This window comes from Hemiscyllium ocellatum, chromosome 37 (assembly GCF_020745735.1).
Source record: "Hemiscyllium ocellatum isolate sHemOce1 chromosome 37, sHemOce1.pat.X.cur, whole genome shotgun sequence".
NCBI classification, from domain to species: domain Eukaryota; kingdom Metazoa; phylum Chordata; class Chondrichthyes; order Orectolobiformes; family Hemiscylliidae; genus Hemiscyllium; species Hemiscyllium ocellatum.
This window is the reverse complement of record NC_083437.1, coordinates 27213202-27224750: the sequence shown is the minus strand read 5'-3', so window position 1 is coordinate 27224750 and position 11549 is coordinate 27213202. Positions and strand designations below refer to the sequence as shown.

The 11549-nt window shown below is 41.7% G+C and overlaps 1 protein-coding gene across 1 annotated transcript in view; it reads left to right on the top strand.

Annotated features, from left to right (window-relative positions):
• Positions 1 to 339: 339 nt before the first annotated feature.
• Positions 340 to 11549, top strand: part of LOC132833582 (mucin-3B-like) — a 53943-nt gene continuing 42733 nt past the window's right edge. Inside the window, exon 1 of the mRNA XM_060851950.1 lies at positions 340 to 9800. Within this exon, the coding sequence (XP_060707933.1) occupies positions 340 to 9800 (9461 nt within the window). The remainder of the gene's footprint in view (positions 9801 to 11549) is intronic.

The window sequence follows — 11549 nt, the reverse complement described above, 5'->3', positions numbered from 1 at the left end:
TCCATAACTGGCTCTTCTTCAGCATCACATCCAATAGTGCCAGAAGCTTCGTCAATCACCGAGACGCCATTACACACCAGTCAGGGATCATCACAAGTAACCGATTCAAGACAATCATCATCTGAATCTTATTCAGCAAACACACCAGTGACACAGATGACACAATCATATTCAGAAACACGGTCAACAGTGACACAATTTTCATCCAGCACTGAGTCTACAGCAGAAACCATTTCAGGAAAGGCACGAGTATCTTCAATAACAGCGACATCGTCAGGCACTTATCCAACAACAAATTTGACATTGAAGACTGTGTCATCATCAGAAAGCAATCCAACAATGATACAAGTATCATCAACAACTAAGAATTCATCTGAATTGTATCCCACAACAACACAGGTGTCAGCATTAACACAGACTTCATCAGAGGTCCAGACAACACAAAGAGAATTGGCATCATTAACATCGTCCACAACTGAAAACTATTCACCTGCACATGCATCGTTGCAGAGTCCTTCTACACTAGAATCAGGGTCATCAACATCACAATTCACATCAATGACTGAGTCTTCATCAGAACTCCATGGTACCCATGCCAAAACATCATCAATAACTGCGAGTTCATCAGAAATGTATCCAACAACAAAACAGACATCAGCAATAACAATGTCTTCATCAGGGACACATCCAACAACTGGACAAATATCATCACTGGCAACATCCCCATCACTGATTGACTCATCACCACAAGCATCATTAGAAACTGCATCAAGTTCAACCACGGCACATGTACCATCAATAACTGGCTCTTCAAAAGAAACAAGTCAATCAACTTCACAAGTATCATCAATCACAAAACATTCAGCACTGACTGAAGAAAGTAACAATGTCTCGTTGCTTACTGGGTCTCCATCAGGCAGCTGGACAACAATGTCATCAGAATCCCATCCAACCACAGTGAAATCTTCGTCACTTACACCAGCCTCATCAGGATCCTACTCCTCAGCACACAGTACATCAATAATTTCTACAACATCAGAAACCAACGCAACAACAGCACAAGTGGCATCCATAACTGGGTCTTCTTCAGAATCACATCCAATAGTGACACAACTCTCATCAACAACGGTGTCTTCATCGGAAATCAGTCAGGTATCATCCCAATTAACCTTTTTAGGACAATCTTCATCTGAATCTTATTCAGCAAAAACTCCATTGACACACACGACTCATTCTTCATCAGACTCACAGCCAACAATGAGACAATCAGTATCCAGTACTGACCGCTCAGCAGGAAGTACTTCAGGAGAAGCACCAGAGTCTCCAGTAACTGAGACATCATCACAAACACATCCAACAACAAGGAACATGTCCTTCAAAACTTTGAAATCATCAGAAAGCAATCCAACAATGACACAAGTGTCATCAATAACTAAAACTTCACCAGAAATGCAATCTACAACATCACAGCTGTCAGCAGCGACACAGACGTCATTACTGATGCACTCAACGGAAAACAAATTTTCTTTGCCCGCGTCATCCTCAACTGAAACCCATCCATCTGCACACCCATCATCAGTGACACTTTCTACAGGAGAATCCAATCTAACAACATTGCAACTCTCATCAAGACCTGAGTCTTCATCACAATCCCAGACTGTACATACCCACCAATCATCAATAACTGAGACATCATCAGAATTGTATCCAACAACAATACAGACATCAGCAGTAACAATATCTTCATCAGAGACACAAACAACAACTGAACAAATATCATCACTGGCAATGTCTTCATCACTGATCCACTCAACACCTCAAGGATCATTTGAAACTGTGTCCAATTCAACCACCGCACAGGTACCATCAATAACTGGCTCTTCAACACAAACAAGTCAAACAACTTCACAAGTATCATCGATAACAAAACATTCAGCACTGACTGAACAAAGTAACACATTCTCATTGGTAACTGGGTCTTCATCAGGCACCAAGACAAGTACAACGCAAACATCTTCAACAACGGACACTTCATCAGAATTGTCCCCTGCACCAATACATGAGTCATTTGTAACACTGAATTCATCAGAAAACACTCTAACCACAATGAAATCCTCCTCAGTTGCATCAGCCTCATCAGAAAAACATTTGTCAGCACAGAGTATATCAATGAATTCATCAACATCAGAAAACAATCCCACAACAGCACAAGTCACATCCATTTCGGAATTGCATCCAATAGTGACACAAGTCTCATCAATAACTGAGTCTCCATCAGAAAGCAGTCAGGGATCAGCACAATTAACCTCAATAGTATCTTTGGTAACTGGGTCTTCGCCGAGCAGCCAGTCATCAGTGACACAATTATCATCATCAAAAGAGCTTGCATCTGAATTGTCTCCTGCATCAACACAAGCGTCAGCAGTAACAGTGAATCCGTCAGCAACCCATCCAACCACAGTGAAATCATCAACTACACCGACCTCATCAGAACCCATTCCATCCCCACATAGTACATCAATACATTCTTTAACATTCGAAAACAACTCAACAACAGCACAGGTGTCATCCATAACTGGGACTTCTTCAGAATCCTTTCCAAAAGTAACAGAAGCTTCATCAATCACTGAAACCCCATTACAGACCAGTCAGGGATCATCACAGAAAACCTATTCAGGACAATCTTCATCTGAATCCCATCCAGCAAATACCCCAGTAACACTGATGACACAATCATCATCACAATCTCTGCAAACAATCTTGCAACTATCATCCAGCACTGAGTCCTCAGCAGAAACCACTTCAAGAGAAGCACTAGTTTTCCCAGGAAAGGAGACATCATCAGTAACAGACCCAACAACGAGTAATGTGTCATTCCAAACTGTGCCATCTTCAGAAAGCAATCCAACAATGCCACAACTATCATCAACAATTAAGTCTTCATCTGAATTATATCCCACAACAACACAGGTGTCAGCAGTAACACAGACATCATCAGGAACCCAGTCTACAAAAAGAGAATTGTCATCAATAACATCGTCCTCAGCTGAAAACTATTTGTCTGCACAGCCATCATCACAGACTCCTTCTACACCAGAATCTAGGTCATCAAGATCACAATTCACATCAGCAACTGAGTCTTCTTCAGAACTCCATGGCATCTACGCCCAAAGATCGTCAACAACTGAGACAACATCAGCAATGTATCCAACAATACAGACATCAACAGGAACAATGTCCTCATCAGAGACATATCCAACAACTAAACAAATATCACTGGCAACGTCTTCATCGCTAATCCAATCCACATCACAAGGGTCATTAGAAACTGCTTCAAGTCCGACCACAGCACAAGTAGCATCTATAACTGGCTCCTCAAAAGAAACAGGTCAAGCAACTTCACAAGTATCATCAATCACAAAACATTCAGCACTGACTGAACTAAGTAACAATGTCTCTTTGGCGACAGGATTTTCACCAGGCAGCCAGACAACAACCACAAAATTATCACCAATAACAGAACCTTCATCTGAATTGTCCCCTGCTACAATACAAGTGTCAGCAGTTACACCAAATTCCTCAGAATCCCTTCCAACCACAGTGAAACTATCGTCATTTACACCAGCCTCCTCAGAATCCTTTTCTTCAGCACAGAGTACATCAATAAATTCTTCAGCATCAGAAAACAATGCAACACCAGTGCATGTCACATCCATAACTGGGTCTTCTTCAGCATCACATCCAACAGTGCCAGGAGCTTCGTCAATCACTGAGACCCCATTACACACCAGTCAGGGATCATCACAAGTAACCGATTCAGGACAATCTTCATCTGAACCTTATCCAGCAAACACACCAGTGACACAGATGACTCAATCATATTCAGAAACCCGGCCAACAGTGACACAATTTTCATCCAGCACTGAGTCTTCAGCAGAAACCATCTCAGGAGAAGCACGAGTATCTTCAGTAACAGCGACATCGTCAGGCACTTATCCAACAACAAATTTGACATTGAAGACTGTGTCATCATCAGAAAGCAATCCAACAATGATACAAGTATCATCAACAACTAAGAATTCATCTGAATTGTATCCCACAACAACACAGATGTCAGCAGTAACACAGACTTCATCAGAGGTCCAGACAACACAAAGAGAATTGGCATCATTAACATCGTCCACAACTGAAAACTATTCACCTGCACATGCATCGTCACAGAGTCCTTCTATACCAGAATCAGGGTCATCAACATCACAATTCACATCAATGACTGAGTCTTCATCAGAACTCCATGGTACCCATGCCAAAAGATCATCAATAACTGCGAGTTCATCAGAAATGTATCCAACAACTAAACAGACATCAGCAGAAACAATGTCTTCATCAGAGACACATCCAACAACTACACGAATATCATCACTGGCAACATCCCCATCACTGATTGACTCGTCACCACAAGCATCATTAGAAACTGCATCAAGTTCAACCACGGCACGTATACCATCAATAACAGGCTCTTCAAAAGAAACAAGTCAACCAACTTCACAAGTATCATCAATCACAAAACATTCAGCACTGACTGAAGAAAGTAACAATGTCTCGTTGGTTACTGGGTCTCCATCAGGCAGCTGGACAACAATGTCATCAGAATCCCATCCAACCACAGTGAGATCTTCGTCACTTACACCAGCCTCATCAGGATCCTATTCCTCAGCACACAGTACATCAATAAATTCGTCAACATCAGATACCAATGCAGCAACAGCACAAGTGGCATCCATAACTGGATCTTCTTCAGAATCACATCCGATAGTGACACAAGTCACATCAACAACCGTGTCTCTACAGGACACCAATCAGGGAACATCACAACTAACCTTTTTAGGACAATCGTCATCTGAATCTCATTCAGCAAAAACTCCATTGACACACACGACTCATTCTTCATCAGACTCACAGCCAACAACGATACAATCAGTATCCAGTACTGACCGCTCAGCAGGAAGTACTTCAAGAGAAGCACCAGAGTCTCCAGTAACTGAGACATCATCACAAACACATCCGACAACAAGGAACATGTCGTTCAAAACTTTGAAATCATCAGAAAGCAATCCAACAATGACACAGGTGTCATCAACAACTAAAACTTCACCTGAAATGCAATCTACAACAGCAGCAGCGACACAGACTTCATCACTGATGCACTCAACGGAAAACAAATTTTCTTTGCTCGTGTCATCCTCAACTGAAACCCATCCATCTGCACACCCATCATCAGTGACACTTTCTACACGAGAATCCAATCTAACATCACAACTTTCATCAAGACTTGAGTCTACTTCACAATCCCAGACTGGACATACCCACCAATCATCAATAACTGAGGCATCATCAGAATTGTATCCAACAACAACACAGACATCAGCAGTAACAATATCTTCATCAGAGAAACATCCAACAGTTAAACAAGTATCATCATTGGCAATGTTTTCATCACTGATCCACTCAACACCTCAAGGATCATTCGAAACTGCGTCCAGTTCAACCACCGCACAGGTACCATCAATAACTGGCTCTTCAACACAAACAAGTCAAACAACTTCACAAGTATCATTGATCAGAAAACATTCAGCACTGACTGAACAAAGTAAAACATTCTCATTGATAACTGGGTCTTCATCAGGCACCAAGACAAGTACAACGCAAATATCTTCAACAACGGACACTTCATCAGAATTGTCCCCTGCACCAACACATGGGTCATTCGTAACACTGAATTCATTGGAAAACACTCTAACCACAATGAAATCCTCCTCAGTTACATCAGCCTCATCAGAAAAACATTTGTCAACACAGAGTATATCAATGAATTCATCAACATCAGAAAACAATCACACAACAGCACAAGTCACATCCATTTCAGAATCGCATCCAATAGTGACACAAGTCTCATCAATAACTGAGTCTCCATCAGAAACCAGACAGGGATCATCACAATTAGCCTCAACAGTCTCATTGGTAACTGGGTCTTCACCAGGCAGTCACTCATCAGTGACACAATTATCATCAACAGGGATTGCTTCTGTATTGTCCCCTGCATTAACACAAGCATCAGCAGTAACAGTGAATTCGTCAGCAACCCATCCAACCACAGTGAAATCATCAACTACACCGGCCTCATCAGATACCTATCCATCCCCACAGAGTACATCAATACATTCTTCAACACGCGAAAACAATTCAACAACACCACAGGTATCATCCATAACAGGGTCTTCTTCAGAATCCTTTCCAAAAGTAACAGAACCTTCATCAAGCATTGAAACCCTGTTAGAGACCAGTCAGGGATCATCACAGATAACCTCCTCAGGACAATCTTCACCTGAATCTCATCCAGCAAACACATCAGTAACACTGATGACACAATCATCAACAAAATCTCAGTCAATGATCTTGCAACTATCATCCAGCACTGAGTCCTCAGCAGAAACCACTTCAAGAGATGCACTAGTGTCCCCAGGAAAGGAGACATCATCAGTAACACACCCAACACCGAGTAATGTGTCATTATCAGAAAGCAATCCAACAATGGCACAACTATCATTAACAACTAAGTCTTCATCTGAATTATATCCCACAACAACACAAGTGTCAGCAGTAACACAGACATCATCAGGAACCGAGTCAACACAAAGAGAATTGTCATCAATAACATCGTCCTCAGCTGAAAACTATTCATCTGCACAGCCATCATCACAGACACCTTCTACACCAGAATCTGGGTCATCAAGATCACAATTCATATCAATAACTGAATCTTCATCAGAACTCCATGGCGTCCACGTCCAAAGATCATCAACAACTGAGACATCATCAGAAATGTATCCAACAATACAGACATCAGCAGGAACAATGTCTTCATCAGAGACACATCCAACAACTGGAAAAATATCACTGGCAACGTCTTCATCACTAATCCAATCAACACCACAAGAGTCATTAGAATCTGCATCAAGTTCAACCACGGCACATGTACCATCAATAACTGGCTCCTCAAAAGAAACAAGTCAACCAACTTCACAAGTATCATCAATCACAAAACATTCAGCACTGACTGAAGAAAGTAACAATGTCTCGTTGGTTACTGGGTCTCCATCAGGCAGCTGGACAACAATGTCATCAGAATCCCATCCAACCACAGTGAAATCTTCGTCACTTACACCAGCCTCATCAGGATCCTATTCCTCAGCACAGAGTGCATCAATATATCCCACAACAACACAAATGTCAGCAGTAACACAGACATCATCAGGAACCGAGTCGTCACAAAGAGAATTGTCATCAATAACATCGTCCTCAGCTGAAAACTATTCAACTGCACAGCCATCATCACAGTATCCTTCTACACCAGAATCTGGGTCATCTAGATCACAATTCACATCAGTAACTGAATCTTCATCAGAACTCCATGACGCCCATGCCCAAAGATCATCAACAACTGAGACATCATCAGAAATGTATCCAACAATACAGACATCAGCAGGAACAATGTCTTCATCAGATACACATCCAACAGTTAAACAAGTATCATCATTGGCAATGTCTTCATCACTGATCCACTCAACACCTCAAGGATCATTCGAAACTGTGTCCAGTGCAAACACCGCACAGGTACCATCAATAACTGGCTCTTCAACACAAACAAGTCAAACAACTTCACAAGTATCATCGATCAGAAAACATTCAGCACTGACTGAAGAAAGTAACACATTCTCATTGGTAACTGGGTCTTCATCAGGCACCAAGACAAGTACAACGCAAATATCTTCAACAACGGACACTTCATCAGAATTGTCCCCTGCACCAACACATGGGTCATTTGTAACACTGAATTCATCGGAAAACACTATAACCACAATGAAATCCTCCTCAGTTACATCAGCCTCATCAGAAAAACATTTGTCAACACAGAGTATAGCAATGAATTCATCAACATCAGAAAACAATCACACAACAGCACAAGTCACACCCATTTCGGAATCGCATCCAATAGTGACACAAGTCTCATCAATAACTGAGTCTCCATCAGAAACCAGACAGGGATCATCACAATTAGCCTCAACAGTCTCATTGGTAACTGGGTCTTCACCAGGCAGCCACTCATCAGTGACACAATTATCATCATCAACAGGGATTGCTTCTGTATTGTCCCCTGCATCAACACAAGCATCAGCAGTAACAGTGAATTCGTCAGCAACCCATCCAATCACAGTGAAATCATCAACTACACCGGCCTCATCAGATACCTATCCGTCCCCACATAGTACATCAATACATTCTTCAACATTTGAAAACAATTCAACAACAGCACAGGTGTCATCCATAACTGGGACTTCTTCAGAATCCTTTCCAAAAGTAACAGAAGCTTCATCAAGCATTAAAACCCTGTTACAGACCAGTCAGGGATCATCACAGAAAACCTCTTTAGGACAATCTTCATCTGAATCTCATTCAGCAAAAACATTAGTAACATTGATGACACAATCATCATCACAATCTCAGCCACCAATCTTGCATCTATCATCCAGCACTGAGTCCTCAGCAGAAACCACTTCAAGAGATGCACTAGTGTCCCCAGGAAAGGAGACATCATCAGTAACACATCCAACAACAAGGAACATGTCCTTCAAAACTTTGAAATCATCAGAAAGCAATCCAACAATGACACAAGTGTCATCAATAACTAAAACTTCACCAGAAATGCAATCTACAACATCACCTCTGTCAGCAGTGACACAGATGTCATCACTGACCTACTCAACAGAAAACAAAATTTCTTTGCTCCCGTTGTCCTCAACTGAAACCCATCCATCTGCACATCCATCATCAGTGACACTTCCTACACGAGAATCCAATCTAACAACATTGCAACACTCATCAAGACTTGAGTCTTCTTCACAATCCCAGACTGTACATACCCACCAATCATCAATAACTGAGACATCATCAGAATTGTATCCAACAACAACACAGACATCAGCAGTAACAACGTCTTCATCAGAGACACATCCAACAACTGAACAAATATCATCATTGGCAATGTCTCCATCACTGATCCACTCAACACCGCAAGGATCATTTGAAACTGCGTCCAGTTCAACCACCGCACAGGTACCATCAATAACTGGCTCTTCAACACAAACAAGTCAAACAACTTCACAAGTATCATCGATCACAAAACATTCAGCACTGACTGAACAAAGTAACACATTCTCATTGGTAACTGGGTCTTCATCAGGCACCAAGACAAGTACAACGCAAATATCTTCAACAATGGACACTTCATCAGAATTGTCCCCTGCACCAATACATGGGTCATTTGTAACACTGAATTCATCAGAAAACACTCTAACCACAATGAAATCCTCCTCAGTTGCATCAGCCTCATCAGAAAACCATTTGTCAGCACAGAGTATATCAATGAATTCATCAACATCAGAAAACAATCCCACAACAGTACAAGTCACATCCATTTCGGAATTGCATCCAATAGTGACACAAGTCTCATCAATAACTGAGTCTCCATTCAAAACCAGTCAGGGATCATCACGAGTAACCCCAACAGTCTCATTGGTAGCTGGGTCTTCACCAGGCAGCCACTCACCAGTGACACAATTAGCATCATCAAATGAGATTGCATCTGAATTGTCCCCTGCATCAACACAAGCATCAGCAGTAACAGTGAATTCGTCAGCAACCCATCCAATCACAGTGAAATCATCAACTACACCGGCCTCATCAGAAATCTATCCGTCCCCACAGAGTACATCAATACATTCTTCAACATTCAAAAACAATTCAACAACAACACAGGTGTCATCCATAACTGGGACTTCTTCAGAATCTTTTCCAAAAGTAACAGAACCTTCATCAAGCATTGAAACCCAGTTTCAGACCAATCAGGGATCTTCACAGAAAACCTCTTCAGGACAATCGTCATCTGAATCTCATTCAGCAAATACATCAGTAACACTGATGATACAATCATCATCACAATCTCAGCAAACAATCTTGCAACTATCATCCAGCACTAAGTCCTCAGCAGAAACCACTTCAAGAGATGCACTAGTGTCCCCAGTAAAGGAGACATCATCAGTAACACACCCAACAACGAGAAATGTTTCATTCCAAACTGTGCCATCATCAGAAAGCAATCCAACAATGCCACAACTATCATTAACAACTAAGTCTCCATCTGAATTATATCCCACAACAACACAGGTGTCAGCAGTAACACAGACATCGTCAGGAACCCAGTCTACACAAAGAGAATTGTCATCAATTACATCGTCCTCAGCTGTAAACTATTCATCTGCACATGCATCATCGCAGAGTCCTTCTACACCAGAATCAGGGTCATCAAGATCACAACTCACATCAGCAACTGAGTCTTCTTCAGGACTCCATGACGCCCATGCCCAAACATCATCAACAACTGAGACATCATCCGAAATGTATCCAACAATACAGACATCAGCAGAAACAATGTCTTCATCAGAGACACATCCAACAACTAAACAAATATCACTGGTAACGTCTTCATCACTGATCCAATCAACATCACAAGGGTCATTAGAATCTGCATCGAGTTCAATTACAGCACAACTAGCATCAATAACTGGCTCCTCAAAAGAAATAGGTCAAGTAACTTCACAAGTATCATCAATCACAAAACATTCAGCACTGACTGAAGAAAGTAACAATGTCTCGTTGGTTACTGAGTCTCCATCAGGCAACCGGACAACAACGTCATCAGAATCCCATCCAACCACAGTGAAATCTTCGTCACTTGCACCAGCCTCACCAGGATCCTATTCGTCAGCACAGAGTACATCAATAAATTCTTCAACATCAGAAACCAATGCAACAACAGTACAAGTGGCATCCATAACTGGGTCTTCCTCAGAATCACATCCAATAGTGACACAACTATCATCAACAACTGTGTCTCTACCAGAAACCAGTCAGGGAGCATCACAACTAACCTTTTTTAGACAATCGTCATCTGCATCTCATCCAGCAAAAACTCCATTGACACACACCGTTCATTCTTCATCAGAAACACAGCCAACAACGATACAATTATTGTCCAGCTCTGACCACTCAGCAGGAAGAACTTCAGGAGAAGCACCAGAGTCTCCAGTAACTGAGACATCATCACAAACACATCCAACAACAAGGAACATGTCCTTCAAAACTTTGAAAGCATCAGAAAGCAATTCAACAATGACACAGGTGTCATCAATAACTAAGACTTCACCAGAAATGCAATCTACAACATCACAGCTGTCAACAGTGACACAGACGTCATCACTGATCCACTCAACAGAAGAAAAATCTTCGCTCACGTCGTCCTCCACTGAAACCCATCCATCTGCACACCCATCATCAGTGACACTTTCTACACGAGAATCCAATCTAACAACATCACAACTTTCATCAAGACCTGAGTCTTCATCACAATCACAGACTGTACATACCCAACA